This window comes from Ostrea edulis, chromosome 7 (assembly GCF_947568905.1).
Source record: "Ostrea edulis chromosome 7, xbOstEdul1.1, whole genome shotgun sequence".
NCBI classification, from domain to species: domain Eukaryota; kingdom Metazoa; phylum Mollusca; class Bivalvia; order Ostreida; family Ostreidae; genus Ostrea; species Ostrea edulis.
In genome coordinates this window covers 26,970,266-26,990,176 of record NC_079170.1, presented here as the reverse complement: position 1 = coordinate 26,990,176, position 19,911 = coordinate 26,970,266, and the positions used below count along the sequence as shown (strand labels likewise).

The window sequence follows — 19,911 nt, the reverse complement described above, 5'->3', positions numbered from 1 at the left end:
AAACTAACATGCATATAACGATACATCAGCGAACATCATTGCGAGACACATGTCCCGGACTACAATTACACCCACCCATTCCGAACACGTTACAGGTAGTAGTGGTGTTAAAGTCGAGCAGTATTTGCCGCCATAACAATCGCTACTGAGAGAGACCAAGCAAGGTGATAAAGACGTCGTCTCGAACCATGATTGTATTTTATATTGTTATCATATCTATTTGTATTCCTCAATCCGAACCCCAGAGAGAATGCTATAACTTGGAAGAACGGGTGGTGAAACTGGAAAGCGAACTGTTCAGATTGCAACGTGAAAACGGTGAGTACGTGACCAGACTGTAGCATGAGAATGACGTCAGACATGAAATATGATATAATCAGACTAAGTCATGGGAATGTATGCGGATACGATATCTCTGAAGAAATGAGACTACGTCCTGAGAAGGAATGCGAGTACAAGCAATCGAATTGAATGCGAGTACAATAGATATGAAACTAAAAAGATTTCAACCCCGTAATAATAATATGAGTGTAATAAATAAGAACTACGCGGGCTACAAACTGATAACAATGAATGCAAATTTATAAAAACTACCCTGGTATATGAATATAAAACTCAATCCTTATGAGAGTTTATAAAACTACCCTGGTATGTGAATATAAAACTCAATCCTTATGAGAGTTTATAAAACTACCCTGGTATGTGAATATAAAACTCAATCCTTATGAGAGGTTAAAACTACTCTGGTATGTGAATATAAAACGCATTCCTTATGAGAATTTAAAACTACCCTGGTATGTAAATATAGAAATCAGTCCATATAAGAGTTTACAAAACTACCCTGGTGCGTGAACATAAAACCCAATCCTTATGAGAGTCTATAAAACTACCCTGGTACGTGAATATAGAACTTAGTCCATATCAGAGTTTATAAAACTTCCCTGGTACGTGAATATAGAACTTAGTCCATATCAGAGTTTATAAAACTTCCCTGGTACGTGAATATAGAACTTAGTCCATATCAGAGTTTATAAAACTACCCTGGTACGTGAATATAGAACTTAGTCCATATCAGAGTTTATAAAACTTCCCTGGTACGTGCATATAGAAATCAGTCCATATGAGAGTGTGATAAAGCGACGTTTGGTATACGCATTTTGAGGAGGGGGGAGGCAAAACAGAAAGCTTTTGATTAATTTAAAAGCAACGAACATAAGACATAACTCGAACAAAAATATATGCAACTTGATATAAACATATTGCTATACAGGAAACGTTATGAACAGGACTAACAGTTTGAATACTAATACTTGGATTTAATAAAATCTTTTTTCACCAATAACATTTCTGCGGCATTTCCCTAATGTTGCAAAAATATCTTCCTCGATCTAACGATATTTGAATAGTATTACAGCTGCATAAAATTGACGGTAATATTGAAAATTGTCATTTTTCTGAAATCATTGTGAATTCAGCTCAGATATAAACATTCCCAAATGTACAACGTACTTGGATATAATTTATTTTACAGTAGAGAGAGGAGGGACTGTAACCTTCACAGCCCTTCTGTCCAAAGACACAACAGTGAGCGCTCAGGCTGTGGTGAAGTATGATCACGTGATGACAAATTGCGGAGGAGCCTATCAACCAACAACTGGTGTTTTTACAGCCCCCTATAATGGTCTCTACAGCATTTCCTTTACTTTGATGAGTCATAAAAGTAACCCTGTTCATCTAGAGGTCGTGAAGAATGGCATCGGTATGTCCGTGGTGTATTCTGCAGCTACAACGCATCCACAATCTAGTCAGACCTTACAACTGTTATTAAACAAAGATGACAAAATATGGATTCGGAACAAAAATGACGTTGCAAGAAAGATGCATGACGGTAGTGTGTATAATGTGTTTTCTGGCTTTCTAATAAAGGAATTGTAATCATCAAGTATAATATTGTGACAAAAAGGTACCGAGCAAAAACATGTTCTTTATTTGACTTGGTTGATGCATTGGAATAATTAGATACCTTGATCTGCATTGAGTAACTTGCACGGCATATGGAACAGTCGGTACATGATCAAATCTAATGAGAAGACGTGGCTTACTCACGTGACTATCCCCACTTTATGCTTCATTTACGTTTTCAAAATGGACATTGTTTCTTTACTCTATTGTGGCTTAGGGGGGGGGGGGGGGGGGGCATGATTTTAACAAACTTGAATCTGCATTATTTCAGGAAGCTTTCATGTAAATGAAAGGCGAAAATAACGAAGTGATCAATCTCAAAACTCCTAGGCCTATAAGCAATACAAAATAAAAAGGTGGGCAAGCACGGATCCATGGATATACCAGAGATGGGATCATGTGCCTCGGAGGAGTAAGCATCCCCTGTTGACCGGTCATACCCGCCGTGAGCCCTATATCTTGATCAGGTAGACGGAATTATCCGTAGTCAAAATCAGTGTGCCAAGAACGGCCTAACAATCGGTATGAAACACGTCAGACCGCATTTGACCCAATGATAGGTTGTACTGGCAAACTAGATCGATATAAGAACCATAGAATTTGCAAAATGCTGACTTTAAACGAGACTGCTGAAACCCCTGCACCATCAACTTTATCAGTAGCATGCCTCGATTAAAAAACTGACCATACGCAGAATAAGCTCTTGTGTATCGAATCAGTTGATATATGAACACCAAATGGAGGTGATAATATGGAATATTGCTATATAAACGTAAACTTTTCTGACCCAGTGGTTCTTGAGAAGATTTTCCCTATATACATGTATGTAAAACGTTGATCCCCCGGGGCCATGATTTTAACAACCTTGAATCTGCACTTTTATGTAAATTTGTACTTTCCTGACCCTATGGTTCTTGAGAAGATTTTTAAATGACCCCACCCTATTTTGCATTTTTTGTGATTTTCTGCCCTTTGAATGGTGCCTGGTCCTTCATTTGAACAAACTTGAAGCCCTTCACCCAAGGATGCATTTTGCCATGTTTGGTTGAAATTGGCCAAGTGGTTCTGGAGAAGAAGTCGAATATATGAAAAGATTACAGACGGATGACAAGTGATCAGAAAAGCTCACTTGAGCTTTCAGCTCAGGTGACCTAAGCGTTGAATGAAATCAAAATCCCTGCCACATGCAGATCTTCAATATGCATACACTCTTTAAAACAATATGGTCCTTACTTGAAAATTGTGGGAGGAGTTCGCTGGACAAATTATGCACCCTCCATAAAACAATAATTTTCAAATAAAATTTGAAAATCTTCAGCTCAAATCGTGTCCATGCCACTTAAGTCGGACATAATAATTCGTACATACACCCAAACTATGTTATGTTTGCACTCTCTCTTCTTTGGGTACTCGGTGCATCGTTTTTGAATTATCATAACATGAAGACTTCTAGTCAAATATATACAAGGTCAAGTTACTTATGAACCTGCCAACAGTTCAGTAATTATGGGTTTTTTTCTTCTACTTTTCAACAAATTCATCACAAAATCCAAATATATGTAATGTTCTACTTTATTTCATATCTGTAAATAATAAATACATATACTTGTGATATATATATATATGATCTATCATTCTAAACAATCACATGTACATCAGAAAAGGACGTTCTTCAAGGTCAGACCTGGGAATGACGAATCGAGCTAAACGAAATGTGGCTTCTAAATTAGTCAAGTTAACGTTTCCTTTTAATTATTACAAATCATAATTTTGTCAAATCCATTTGTAGTGATAGCAAGTAAAAAAGGGCTATTTTCACATTTTTAGGACATTCAAAATGAACATGTGTCTTTTCCTATTTAATCTGATAGGAACATAATTTTTTATGTACAAATACACAAAAGGTTTACCAAATGAAGCTTGTCCACATGTATCACTTTCAAACGTAACAACGCAATGGCTACAATATCAAGCTACCTGCTTCACAAAACACCAAAATAGGCTGATTTCACATTAAAACATTGTCATAAGGTCAGAGTTTTTCCACGTACAAGAGCATAAAGTTTTCAGTATGACGACCACAGGAAGCCTACATTGAGCCAGGCATAAAACAATAAAATATTACACAAGTAAAACAGCAAAAAGCAACTCCTCATGAGGGAAATAGTACTCACAACTAAAATACCAAATCCTCAAAGAACGCACATCACTTACCAAATTTTCATAGTTTACCCATAACTTTCCACATCTTCACAGAACACACATAACTGACCACTTTCTCACTGAACACTATCTCTCAGTGATTAATATGTTAACAATGGTAACTAGGGGTCATCTGGGAAAACATATATCAAAAACATACACTGAACACCAACATTAGAGATGAATTCATTAGAGATGAATGTTAGGATTTGGCTTAATAATTCACTAAATATATACTTAATTAAATCATACTTTTCATACACTCCAAGTGTTGTGAGAGAAGATTGATAGACTTGGTTTTCAATCTTCTGAAAAATATATCTCTCATCCATATAAGATACGCACATCTCACAAGCTGTTGTGAAACACCACAAACTTGGACCTAGATGTATGTACAATGCTCAAGGCAGTCACAACTGTCACAGTGAGGATTCTTTATCATGCCAATGCATACCAAGACAAAGAACTTGGGTTTTCAAGGTCTCATCCGAAGGAACTGCATTTTTCATTTCTATGCAATGCCAGGTTCATGGTGTAGCCAACAGCCACTACCTATTTCTAAATGTATTAGATTTGTCATGGCCTCCAGGGATCAAACTGGGACTTCCCGGTGGAAATGTGTGCATGTCAGAACAGTTAAAATTCCTCCCCAAAGGAAAGGAGAAAAGGGGAGGGGTTAAAAAGATAAAGCATCATGAAGTATTTTAAAGATACCTGGGTGAAAAATGTCTGAACTACTTTGCATCTAGTATCACATAAAATGTCCATAAACAAACTAAGGGAACTCCTAAAGCTGGAGAAGAGACTAAAGCAGACATCCTACCACAACCAATCAACATAGACAAGGCCAAAAACCGATATCATTTCCACTTCAAACATACAAAATACATTCTCACCAAAATAAAAAAAAAAAAAAAAAAAAAAAAAAAACCAAGAAAAAAAAAGAATTTTTTCTTACATTCAATCAATAATCCAGAAAAAAGTTCCAAACACAAACTTTTTGCAGAGAAATCATTTGTTCTGCATTCATTCTCTATGTAATAGAGGGCAATTGAAAACATGATTACTTTTCTCTTTTCTCAATAAAATGACCCCAAAAATGAATGAACCCAATACCACAGCATTGCTCAGGTCACAGATTTCAAACTGAATTAGAATATCAAACAGCTACAGTGTATTAGCATCTTCTTCCCTTCTGGGGCAATATCAGATGTAAACTTGTATTATCTCAATTAACAGTCAGAACCTAATATACAACTATCAGAATTAATTGCACATTTCAGGGAATTCCGAGAGATTTTTCCCTCTTTGATGTTCAAAACATCAGACAAATATAAAATTCATATCCAGTGATCCATTCCAATGACATTAGGACAACTGAATTGAATTTGTGGTCAGAAATGATTCATTACATACATTATTGTTTAAAGTTAACTTCTTAACTTTGATAGCATTACAAAACTTAAATATTCCCAGATTTTGAGTAAAATAGGAGCCAGTTAGATTTATATCATATTATCATACTGAAAATAAATTTAGGTCAAAAACTAAGATATCTGATACTTCTGCATTAAAAATCTAAGCAAAATACAGAATCTTTATAAATATTCCATTCCAAACGCCAAAAAATCTTAGAAATTTTGGAATCTGAGAGTTGTGGAATATGTACTTAAATTTACAAAGTAAACACCAAGAGAAAAGTCAGATATTAACCCGTCAGATTCGAACGTTGAATTGATGACCAGTGCTGTGGGTTGAGTTGATGACCAGTGCTGTGGGAGAGGAGTGAGGTATATGTACACAATATTGACCAGAGGTTATAGTTCCATGTCCTGAGCCTCGTCCTCAGAAAAGTCACTCATACTGGACTCGCTGGAGGAGCTATGCTGGTCGTCATGCTCCCGTAGTGCTTCCTCCGTGGCATACTTCTTCACGTACTCTGTTAATCGATAAAACACAACACATAAATAACGTAATACTGTATTCATTAATAAAGCACATAAAATAAATTAATAAAACACAACACATAAATAATGCAATATTTATCAAAACTTTAATCAGAGAATGATGCTGATTTTTAAAAATAGTTTATATGATAAACCTGGTTTGGAAAAGTTGACAAAAGCTGCTTCACACTAAGGTATTTTTCAATACTTCAGAACTTTCAAATATAATTCATATCATTTGTATAAATACATATATATTACATAAAAATCTTTCTTTATTATCTTATGGAGCAACAATCTGTAACATGAAATCATCCCTGAATAGCAAGGCTTAACAGAAAATCAATTTATATATACAACTTCCTGTAATGAATGCAAATCAAGCAATCATCCTGCACTAGTTAAAGCATGATGTTAATTAGTAAGATATAACCTGGTTTTAAGATTTATCAAAAGGCTAAACTGTTCCAAACTAAGTTAAATATCATACTAAAGGCCCATATAACAGTACATCATTTGCAGCCATCATGTGGTGCAGCTTAACAGCATATCATTTCTAATGTGATATAAAATAATTTGGAGAAATAGCCTTTAAGACGCCCAACAAGTTGATCCCATAACAAGGTGATGCATGTTTTATACAAATACAGACTCTTTATTACAGCATTTTCCTATTAAGTTTGTCAAATGGTACATTTTACATAAAAGAATTTTCAAAACATAATAATATTCTTTCTGTTTCTATTCATCATTTACTTTCCTATCAAACAAGCATCAAACTTTAAATCAAGAGATCTTATATTAAATCTAAAAGAATATTCAGCAATTCTGCTTTTATAATTTTTTTTCCTATTATGTGCCATCACTCCTCCATGGCCTTCCAAAGAAATTAAAAATAAGGTGGTACATGTTATAGTAAATAGCTTCACAATGTCCAGCTACCCAGTACTCGAAATCAACATATGCCCGTCAGTCTGTGACTGGTTAAAAGTCTGGCGGACTGACATACATTTGTTACAGTCAGTCCGATGGGACTAGTCAATTTTCTAAAACGTCATTCTGGAAAATATTCTTATGAATCTTAAATGCGCATTTGGCATTCCTCTGTAGATATCAGGCGTACCCGATTAGTAAATATAAATCTCACATAAGTATTACAATATTGTCTGAGGCATATTGAGTTAAATTACATATTTAATTTTAATAACATTAACAAAATTTTTATTTATTTCTGGAAAATTCTGGTGGACTGGTAAATTTTCTGCGGACTGGTTGAAATTATACCCCATCAGTCAGACTGGACTGATGACATAAAAAGTTAGTTTCAAGCCCTGCTACCTACTTGAAAGAAGAAAACCATGGGCCGTATCACTCACATGAGTCTCCTTAGCCCATATCTAAAGATTTTCCATATATTTTCGCATGCAAAACTTGGGTCCCTATTGTGACCCCAACCCCTGGGGGGCATGATTTAAACAAACTTGAATCTGCCCTATGTCAGGAAGTTTTCATGTAGATGTAAACAGTTTTGGCCAAGTGATTCTTCAGAAGATTTTTAATGATTTTCCCTTTATATTTGTATGTAAAATTTTGATCCCCTATTGTGGCCCCACCCTACCCCCAAGGGCCATGACTTTAATAAACTTGAATCTGCAATATGTCAGGAAGCTTCATGTAAATCTCAGCTTTTCTTGCCTAATGTTTCTTGAGAGGATTTTTAAAGACTTTCCCTATATATTTGTATGTAAAATTTTGATCCCCTATTGTGGCCCCATCCTACCCCCAAGGGCCATGACTTTAATAAACTTGAATCTGCACTACGTCAGGAAGCTTTCATGTAAATCTCAAGTTTTCTGGCCTAATGTCTCTTGAGAGGATTTTTAAAGACTTTCCCTATATATTTGTATGTAAAAATTTGATCCCCTATTGTGGCCCCATCCTACCCCCGAGGGCCATTACTTTAATAAACTTGAATCTGCACTACGTCAGGAAGCTTTCATGTAAATTTCAGCTCTTCTGACCAAGTGGATCTCGAGAAGATTTTTAAATGACCCTACCCTATTTTTGTGATTATCTTCCCTTTGAAGGCTGCATGGCCCTTCATTTGAACAAACTTGAAAGCCCTTTATCCAAGGATGCTTTATGCCAAGTTTGGTTGAAATTGGCCAAGTGGTTCTGAAGAAAGTGAAAATGGGAAAAGTTTACACCGACGACGCCAGACAATGGACAAACTTTGATCAGAAAAGCTCACTCACTTGAACCTTTGGCTCAAGTGAGCTAAAAAGCTGACAGCATGTCTTGGGACCAGTGGTTTTTTTTACAATGTACAATGTGACTAATTGAAAACGCAATGACCTATCAAGATTCTACAGATAGAATACACTATCGTTTTATATCTTTAGATCTGTGGACATACTGACCTAAAACTTTCTTTTTGTAGTCCTCAGGCTTGTGGAGATACATAGCTGCAGCATCGCCATTCAACGGGTCGATTGGATTAGGATATGTCAGAAGCTGTGGCAAGAAAGCCTCAAAAATGTTTGCCAGATCTGGAAAAGTCACATGGGAATATACAGCAGTCTTAGTCACAGTTACTTGTGTTTTGAACCTCTTCCATTTTGTCAGATATGCCAACACACAGTCTTTGGATGACATTTTCTTAGAATGAAAAACAGGGAAAGAGGGTTAACAATTGGATTAGAACTTGCTAACTTTACAATGTGGTTGTGATATTTCAAATGCTAAGTAAACTTATAAATAAATGTACGTTAATCTTATCTTCATCAGTATAATTATGATGAAATCTGAATTGTAAATACATGTATATGTGTATGGGGCACATAAATCAAAATATATACCATAAATAGCAGTCCATGCCTGGTTTATCACATCTAAGCAAACTGTACCGGATCTGAAATCAACAAGATAAAACGTCATCCTCATGATTATTTACGTGTGTTTGTACAGTATCCAATGACAAAGCAGTGGCCCAATTGCATGAAAGAATCCCTTGCAGGTTTTTTACATTAGTTAAGTGTATAAAGTATTTCCATACTTGATGAAACTTGCATACTACTTATTTATGACCTTGTGAAGTGCATTACATTGAAAGACAGAAAAAATATTATCTAGGAGTAAAACCTTTTTGTAAAAAGGGCCAGCGGGCTCAACATCCAATACTTAATGTTTCTAATCTGGTTATAGCAGTCTAAAATTTTGATAGACATCTATATGTTGCTTTAACATTAAAACATCTTGATAAGTACTTGTTTTTAATGTTTTGTTTTTATAATGCCAGTTTTGTAATAATGGATATGAACCAAAACAAAAAAGTTTGCATAGTGTAATATACATCATCAATATATATCTTAACTATGGATACTACTGAAATTTTTCTGGATAAGTATGAAAAAAGTCTCAGTAAAAACTTGTGTTAAGTGATATTCCTCTACTTATAAAACTGAGGATACCATAGTTACATGTTAAAAAGATAATGTTCATGTTCTTGCTGTTATTGACGTGATCAAATAATTCTGACCTATTTGGAATCATATTCTATAATTCTTCTGGAAACAGAGTCCATCTTTATCAATATACATGGAAGAGATTTCAATATAAAGGAGAGCCTATCAATTTTTCACCAAACAATATACCCTAAAGACTAAATGAATTTTTGATGGGACACGTCATCAATTAATCTACATGCATGGCTGTCAATATGATCATTTGTCTACCAGTGGTTATAAGGCAGAATATTCAATGTTTTCTAAGTTGCTAGAACTTGTAACTAATCCTTTTGTATATTTATACAATAAAATATGTTCAAATCAAACCAACACATACACTCAATCCAAAGTAAGGGGAGCTAAATCCTAATTAGTAAGAAAACAATTTTTCGACTTATTCTAAGCACTGAAGTTTGGCAATTGGCACTGGTGCATCTTGTTTTTGAATTTAACAAAACACTCACACTTCATCTATGTTGGGGTGGTATATCCTATTCATGAAACCTGCAAGAAAATTGCTTCAGATAAATACTTTTGTAATGACATGAAAGCATATCTATTGATCTCTTCTTAATGCTGAAATATACATAAAGAACTAATTTCACATACAGTCTAATCCCGCCCTAAGATAATTCTTACCATGGCCTTGACAACAGAAGTATCTAGGTGGGATATTCAAGAAGAGACCCACAGGCCCTACTGTTAATCCGAGTCTTCGTTAAAATATTACTAGACCCAAGGGCTTCAAAATCTATAATAATTTTCCTGTTCTGCATATCAGAGCTAAATTTTAATATTAAGCAGTAGTATAAAACAGATGTGTTCTTGAAAGACTTTACATATATATGTTAAATTAGCACTATATGACTATTTTAGACCCACTCTATAGTCAGAGCCATGGGGTTGTGAAATTCACAATTTTGATATAGTGCTTTCTGCGTTCCCTTGAATTGCATATAGTTTATAAATAGTATCATCAAAATTAAAGAAAAAATCTTTCAAATGATACACATTTAATCATTTTGACCTTTTTGGTCCCAACCTGGTGCAAAGCCACTAATCTTGGCTCTTTACAAGGTTAGTGAAGGGCTACCTGCAGGTCCTTCTAAATATATCTATATTCAATAATTAGTTTCAGTTTAGTATCAATGGCATTAATGAAGATGTTATTCAAGTGTTTTAAAAATAAACATTATCTGACAAGTTTAAAAATAAACATTATATGACAAGTTTTGCCCTGCCCTGGAGTCTGAACTTCACATCTCCAGGGATCATCAAATTTACAATTTTGAACAAAGCCATCCTGCTCTACATGACTATGCATTTAGTTTTTCTTACAAATGTGTGGTTGTAAAGAAGATTTTTATTGGTCAATTTTGCCATGAAAATTACAATTTATATTCCCTTTGTCCCAAAAATACTTCACACCAAATTTTAAAACAATGGAAATGGAATTTAGCAAGAAATTAAAAATGTTCCACACATTTAATCACTGTGACCATTTTTTTTTAAAATGTTTTATTATTGTATTTTCAACACATTTACACATGATACAAACTGTAATCTACATGTACACTCGCTCATTCCCCCTTGCAATTACTCTGTGCACCTCCTGTATCAACAATAACAATGAATTGTATATATAATATATACAAACACACACATAAATATATATACACACATAAACACACACACATATCATATATATATATATATATATATATATATATATATATTAAAAGAAATAGAATAAACAGTACACAAAGTTAAAAATTTAACGCAAGCGCTTTCATTTTATAATGACGTCGTTATGTACGTGAAATGTTAGGACGCCTTTATGACGTCAAACCATTTCAAAACTATTTTAAAATGTAACGCCTGAGGATTATAAAATGAAAGCGCTTGCGTTAAATTTTTAACTTTGTGTACTGTTTATTCTATTTCTTTTAATATTTTATACCGGACACTGTGATTTTTTTTAAAAAACACAATTTGGATATATATATATATATATATATATATATATATATATATATATATATATATACACACACACATTCAAAGATAAAGGTAATTACTTTATTTTTAATATAAATGTATTGTGATTTTCAACAAACTACTTGTCCATTATATTATCATACAATGCCCATTTACCAAGCATTTTGGATTTGCTATGAAATACATTTTGACAATATTTTTCTAAATTTCTATAGTGTTTAAACAAATTAATTGCATCTGACAATTTGGGTTTTGAGCCCTGTGATCTGGAGTAATAAATGTGCTTTTTTGCTCACAAAAGAAGAAAATTTTCCAAACAACTTCCATCAATATTGCTTAGTAAAACACTTCTTTATGTGATTTTATAATCTTTTCCAAATGCATTGTACCATTTCACAAAATCTCTCCAGAAGGCAGATACATACACACAGTCATAAAAAAAATGAGTGACTGTTTCTCTTTTACTTTTGCAAAATGAACACAAGTCATTATCTATAAGTTTAAGTTTGAGAAGGAAAGAGTTTATAGCTATATAACACATAAGAATATGGTACTGAAAATAAATTAATTTCGTTTCTTTTGTGCATAATGATGCATTCATTTAATAAAATTCCCAACATTTTTCTGAAATAGTTTCACTTAGATAAGTTTCCCACTTCTCTCTTTTGAGTTGTGGGGCTATGAACTCCTTTTCCTTCAAAACTTGATATAAAAATTGAACATTAGAACTAGAGTTCATTTTCTGTACAATGCATTGATTTGAACTCAACAATTCATGATGTACTTCGTTTTTAAAATCAGCACTTTTTGGGTACTTTTGAAATAAGACAATAATAGCTCAAAAAGTTCTCTGTACCAACCACATCTTTTACATCAGTAAAACATTTGAATGTGACCATTTTAGCTCCACCCTCAACCCCAAAACCCTACCCCCAAGATCATGAAATTTACAATTTTGGTAAAGGGCCTACCTGCTTCTTCCAAATATCAATCTATAGTAATAGTAATAAAATTTAAAAAGAGCAGTTATCAAGAAGAGGTTAAAAATGTCCAATTGTTAATGCACAATAGATGACTTGATGACAAACGCAGACCAATGCAATAGGTTACCTAAGTGACTTACGTGTAGTATTTCTTATTTCATCAACAATTTTTTACATACATAATGACTTTTAATCATCGATCCCACATCCATACTCATTCATCCCAACTGACAGTCATCATTTCCCATGTAGTTGCAAAGGGTGGGTTGGTGGGAGAGGGGTAAATTTCAAAAGCTGTGTATTTTGTCATTTTAGGGTGTTATTTTCTGAGTGAGAGGGGTTATAAACGGTTATGGTACCTTCACATTCACAAATTTTTCTTATGGATCCTTTCCTATTCCACAAATTTGTAAAGGTACACGGATTGTTAGGATTTAGACACGGATATCGACGAGTGATTTATGAATGCTTGTGATTGACTACGAGTTCGAGATCTGTAAGGACTCGTAAGAAAATTCTGTGTGTGAAGGTGGTATTAATCGTAAAGTTTAAGTATGTACTCGTAAAGTAATTGTGTCTATACGTAAAGCACTCGTAATGACTCTGAACAATCCGTAAAGCGATTGTAACCCGACATGAATGAAATCGTAAATATCACTTAGGCATTCACAATAATCCGTAAACAACTCGTAAACTATAAGTAAAATATCGTAAACTAACCGCAAATATTTGTAAAAATAACTTTTTATGAGTGTTTTACATATTCTTACGAGCAGTTTACGGGTTCTTGCGACCAGTTTACGATACTTACGGATTGTTACAAGTTATTTACGGAAAATGAAATCCGTGCAATCATGAATTTTTTTTTGATATGTCAAAAAATTTGCCCCTACTTTCACGGATCCTTACAAGTGTATGTGAGTTGTGACGAGTTATTAACGGATACCAACGAGTGATTTACAAATGCTTGCGATTCACTATGAGCCTGAGATCCAAAAGGACTCGTAAGAAAAATCTGTGAGTGTGAAGGTGGTATTAAGAACAGATTGTTCCCATTTCAGAATACAAGTAGTATGTTTCCCAATAAAACAAGATGGGCTTTTTTAAAAAAAGTTTTAATGACCTGATTTTATGCTGCAATTTACAGTTTTCTACAGATGCACCAATTGATTAAGTTCTTTGATTCTAGGACTCAAATCTACAGTGTACATAAGACCAAAAAGGGTTATGCCATGATATCATCTTAATTATAGGTCACAGTGACCTAAATGTAGGGTGCTGCACATCTTCTACTTAAGACGCATTTCAACTGACGCAAGTTTGATGATATGAACCAGACAGGGTTTTGCCATATTTGGCTATATCATCTTAAAAATCAAAGGTGGCAGTAATTTGATGATGATGGTGATGATATTGCTGATGATACCTATAGAAGGTGACTTGAATGGGTATTTCTCTGGCAGATCTACTCGGACTTTCCACACTCCTCCTTCATACGGAGCTATAAAAAGAAAAACACAAATACAAATAATTCCATGGAAAAATGAATGTTATTTCTTGTAATTTACAATAACCTCTTTAATTGTTTGGCTTTCATACAAGCAATACACGCCATGAGGTGCATTAAACAAGAGATCCATGGGCCATAGTGTTCCTCTAAGCACCAAAAGGTCTGAAGCAAAAAACATCAGTCAACTCTTCATAAAGTTGCTTGCATATCCACTTAACAATCATGTAATACATTGAAAAACAAGATGTGGTTGTGAAACACAAATGCCCCCCATAATGGCCAATTCCAAAGATGCCCAAGGTCACAAGGACAAATATCTTGGTACCAGAAAGATCTTGTCACAAAGAATGCTCATGTAAAATATCAAAGCTCTAATTAGCACTTACTATTCAAAAGTTATTAGTGTAGTTAAAGTTTTCAAAAAGTAGGTCAAACTTCAAGGTCAAGGATAAAAAATGTTGGTACCCACGGAAAGGTCTTGTCACAAGGAATACTCATGTGAAATATCAAAGCTCTAGCACTTACTGTTCAAAAAATTATTAGCATAGTTAAAGTTTTCAAAAAAGTAGGTCAAACTCCAAGGTTAAGGTCACTGGGTAAAAAATATTGGTACCCAATGAAAGGTCTTGTCAAAAGGAATACTCATGTGAAATAGCAAAGCTCTAGCACTTACTGTTCAAAAGTTTCAGAAAGAATGATAGAAAGACAGACAAGACAAAAACAATACCCCCCCCCCCCTAAAAATTTAATTCAAAATACAAAACAAATGTTAAACTTTAAAAACCCATTGTGGTTCCCCTCCGACACCAGGGATCAAGACATGCACTAATCTAACGGGTGCCCTATCTGGGGTCAAAAACTTGCTTGTGTTCACTACGATGAATACTGGAATAGTTATTGCTATTCGCCTTACTAACTGTATCAGTATACAACTTATATACTTACTTCCCTGTGGACCATGAAATTTAACGATGAACTCGTTCAGTCCGCCCAGGATTGTCACCTCATGTTTACTTTCAATTCTGACAGAAGTTGAGGAATTAAATAAAGTAGAAATTGTTAATCGTACCTCCAAATTTCCATTAAGATTCAGATCAATAATGAATTTTTGGTTTTACAATATATATAACTTAAACAAAAAAGAAAATCTGTGTTACTACATTCATTTAATAAGCACTTTCTGCAGACAAACAAATCAAAACCTACATAACCCTGAATCTACGTTCACCAAAATTATATACCCCCAAGTCTCCAATTACTGGGGGATAAAAAATTCTGATGAGAGATTTGAGCAGTCTGAAAATTCAATATTCTTAACCTTTCAACACTGTAAACTTTACTAAATAAAACTCCTATTCAACCAGCATTCATTTGGACAAAATTAATATGCAGAGATAAAACATGATATAACAAGTAACCCTCTAAACTTTGTTAAAAGAAATAAAATCATTATAATGCCCCTTTCCATGCCGATAGGCATAAAAACTGCCCTGAGACTGTTTTTCTTGCTAGTAGTACAGTACAAAATGACATCCAATACATATTGTTACTGATCATTGCCATCTTGTTTTTCCTTCATAGCATACAATTAGCTCAACCCTCTACTCCAAAGCCATTGAAATTATAAAATTAAAAAATGAAGGCAGAAAACAACAGATTCTGAGTCAGTTGAACCTTCTGCATCATATGACTGTTGTAAAAGACAGTTAACTTCCTTTACAAGTACATCATTTATTTACATGTATGGTCGTAAAGTATGTTTAAAGTATCAATATTTATCTTAGTTTTTTTGCACGCTTAGGATAAAATGCAGAGAGGCGCTCCAATATGGAGACTGCATGGTTCAATATTAAGGGTCATTGGGTGGTATCTGGAATAGTTTCAATGAATACATGCAAGCTCGGTCATCTAATCTGTAATTCCAAAGTTCACTTAAAGCATTGTGCAAATGGCAATCCATGAGTCAGAACTTGCCTTCAGGTCTGCAGTTAAAATAAACAATCATTGTGGCTAGAACTGAACTTCTTGCAGTTATATGGTATCTACTCTCTCTCTCTCTCTCTCTCTCTCTCTCTCTCTCTCTCTCTCTCTATATATATATATATATATATATACATATACTGTATCCCATTTTTATTCCCTGTAGCAATAGACAGCATAGTGAGAATTCCATCGTCATTAAAAGCAAGTTGGTTTTTTTTACTTGACTAGATGGTTAAGCTGTCTAGTGTGCTGCTCACAAGCTGCTAAGAGATTTGGTTCCGCTGGTTTCGAGTTAAACATGGGGTTGGGCAGAACAGGGTATCCTAGTATAATGAATTTTTCTGTGCCTTATATCAAATATTTCTTCAATTAGCACAGTTACATTTATTTAAGAGTACATTGCAATCTTTGTGCTTTTTATGAAATATTTCAAATGTATGATCCTCTTAATTTAGGTCAAATAACTGTATTCTCAATGACTATGTAGAGAGTGACACTAAGGAGAGAGTTCTGTCATCATCAAAAGCTAGTTTCTTTTTTATATATACTTCTGTAGGTGTAGTGTGGAACAATTTTGGCCTATGCACAGCATTCATCATGCCATACCTACTATGACATAACTTCCATTTTCAAGGTCATATTCGCAAGACATGTGACTTTCACATCCAATACTGTGCAGTAAGAGGCGACTAAATGGCAAAAACTGAGGTCCCATGTCACAGCAGGTGTGGCACAATAAAGATCCCTCCTTGCTCAATGGCCATAAGCGCCGAGCATAGGCCTAAATTTTGCATCCCTTCGTCAGCAGTGGTGACGTCTCCATGTGAGTGAAATATTCTCAAGAGAGAGACGTTAAATAATATCCAATCAATCATTCAATCCAATGCTGTGCACTTGTAAAGTGACAGTCATTTACCTATTTCATAAGACTTGGATTTGACATGGCCACCAGAGTTTAAACTCCAGACATCCTGTTTGCAAAGCTAGCACCCTAATCACAAGGCTGCCATGACAGGTAACATACAATTCATATAAAATTATTGCAATTATATATTTTGCATTAACCTCTGCCTTTGCTGCAAAACATTTTGATGATTTAAAAAATATCCTCCTCGCATACATAATATGTGTTAGAATTAAAAGTCTGTTTATGGGTCATTTCCCTGATATTCCAATGTACATCACACTGTACCTAGAACAATGTAATAAAAAAAATGCTTTATCTTCTTTAAACAATTTGCATAAGTCACATTTCATTCTCCAAACTGGATGTTTAAAATATACTATAACTTCAATGTATAACCTTTGAGTTTATGAGCACCACCTCCTGAAATGACCACGACCTGAAATTAGAAACTTGTTTTGGACATCCCTAACTGACCCAATTCCTTTCACTTTAATCATATTTTCATATAATCATTTTGTTATTTACCATATCAGTTTTAATAGAGTTCAGGGGGTAAAGTATCCACAAACTGGTAGATTTTATTACAAGCTCTTTTTACCCCCAACACATCCAGTATCCTTCAGTTTAATCGTTATTTCTGTTATTATCTTGGTGTTCATTAAATCATTAGCCACACTTTGTATATTTTTCGTGTAATATCAACTCGGTGTTTTATGAATACATTGGTAGTGTCATTGTAACAGAGAGTAGCTCATCTTCAGACACAGTGCAAGAAGCATTCACTTTACTATGTACAATATAATGTACAGCACTGGTGTATTTTTCTCAAACTGTCATACATGTCTTTAGGCATACAGTTAGTTAATAGTTATAATGATCTGGACTCTAAAATGGGTTGAGCTCCACTCCACTTAGTACTAACCCATTTTGCAACATATACTTCCACAAAAAATGTCAAATTCACAAGACTTCACATTGCTAACATTAGAATTCACCTTCAACAGTGATTGTTTGGAATATTCGGACAATATATAAATTGTTTATAGCTTAATGACTGAATATTGGAAAATATGTCTACCCATGGTTGTTATGCAGCAAAGTGGATGAAGCTTGCAAAGTCTACTTGCATACTGAGGGTTAGGTAAATTTTCAGATATTCAATCTCTCTACCTATATTAATACCTTTTTTCATATTCTCTGCACTTCTAATTCTATAAGCAACATTTGTTTAAATTTAATAAGGTTTAGCTAGAAAATGTAAAGTTTACATTCATTATTATTTGTAAGTAGGTGTAACGTCAAAAAGAGTTGACAAAGTTTCTGATCATTGAGAGTGTAGGATTTTATGGCTCAGTAACAGCCCTAATCCTGGACCCCTCTTAATCTTACCCCTGCTTTTATACTGTGAAATATCACAATATAAGCATGATAAGAGTAGTGCAAGATTCAATCTCATTAAAATCAGCTCCTCGATTTGCCCCCCGAGTGTAGCAACAATATTAAACAAGGAGCGAATCGAGCAGCTGATTTTAATTCGATTAGGGTAAGATTTAGAGGGAATCTCAGATTATAAAGGCTTGGGTGCAAGAATCTATAGGAAAAAACATCAAAATATATAATAATACTATACTAGATAAAATATCTTAACGAAATAGAGCATTTGACCTCCACTTAAAGTGAGGAAACTACTCCCAAAAATTCTGGATCCAGATCTGCATTTTATATGAGCAATTTAATGAACTTTCATGAGGACCATTATGGGATAAGATTTTCATAAAAAAATTCGCTATTGGCATAATCCTGCCAAGGAAAAGATAGATGCTAACAATGGAGACACACTAAACCAACAGATGTCGTGTGATGGACAGACAAATTATCTCAATATCTGCAGCTACATACCAGAAGCTGGGAATAAAAATAGCTTAATTATTTCTTGACATTACAACAGCAATGCATAGAGCCAGGCCGGTTGGACAGTTTGCATGCACATACATGTGACTTTTGCCTACAACAGCACATTTAGTTATCAGTAAAAACACAGATGACAATGTCACTGATGACATTTAGAATTTTTTCTTTGTTTTACAAGAGCCAGACAGAAGAAGAAAAAAATCTCTACCACAAGCTACATTTACAGTGCAACTAAATAGAACAGGTGTAGAATTGATGACACGTGAAAAATGTTGATTATCAATGATAAACATCGTGTTTTCATCAATCTTATTTTTAGATTTGCGCAGTCAAATGTTTTGAAGTTCCGCTCATTAATTGGGGTCACCACTGCTCTGCCAGCTAAGGAAATAATAAACAGACGACCTATGGGAAAAGCAAACCTATACAAAACCTGCATAACTAGAACTACATTATAGAAAGACAATCCATTTTGCCATTTAGACAGAATAATTTTTCGTGGTGTTAAAGGAATTTGTAAACAAAGCTCCTGCACACCAAAACAGGCTGAAACCGATCGGACGAATCGCGCAGATCCCCAGATGTTATTACCACATAAACATCATAAATACTGATTAAACAAGGTCATTTATCGCACTTTACATAAAAAAAGATACAGTTTTACAACATCTGTATCCATCCTCCGCTTTCCTGGGCTGGGGGATGACATTTTCTACTGATTTTCCTCAGTTATTCTGTTTATGTAGTCGACTTCTGAAAAACAACAATAATAATGGCGGATATGTTATCCTAATACATGACGATCAGTCACGTGATTTTTTAACCCCGCCCATATAGTGAAATTTTTATATGCAGCATTAGTTAAATTATGTAAACATTGTGATTTTTCAATGAATTTCATAAATGATAATTGTAAGAATTCCATTATCGTATATAAATGATATGAAAACACAGAAAATGCATTTTTCCAGATCGGGGTTAAAGGTCAACTATGTATGGATAC

General features: G+C 34.3%; 1 protein-coding gene across 1 annotated transcript; it reads right to left on the bottom strand.

Moving 5' to 3' along the window:
- Positions 1-3,516: 3,516 nt before the first annotated feature.
- LOC125654616 (ubiquitin-conjugating enzyme E2 H) lies at positions 3,517-19,711 on the bottom strand. Its single transcript, XM_048884609.2, has 7 exons — positions 19,565-19,711; positions 15,053-15,129; positions 14,024-14,098; positions 10,081-10,120; positions 8,969-9,021; positions 8,531-8,659; positions 3,517-6,103 (listed from the first exon to the last, which is right to left on the bottom strand). The coding sequence occupies exons 1-7, from the start codon at positions 19,615-19,617 to the stop codon at positions 5,982-5,984; spliced, it is 549 nt and encodes a 182-aa protein (XP_048740566.1). The 5' UTR covers positions 19,618-19,711; the 3' UTR covers positions 3,517-5,981.
- Positions 19,712-19,911: the final 200 nt, after the last annotated feature.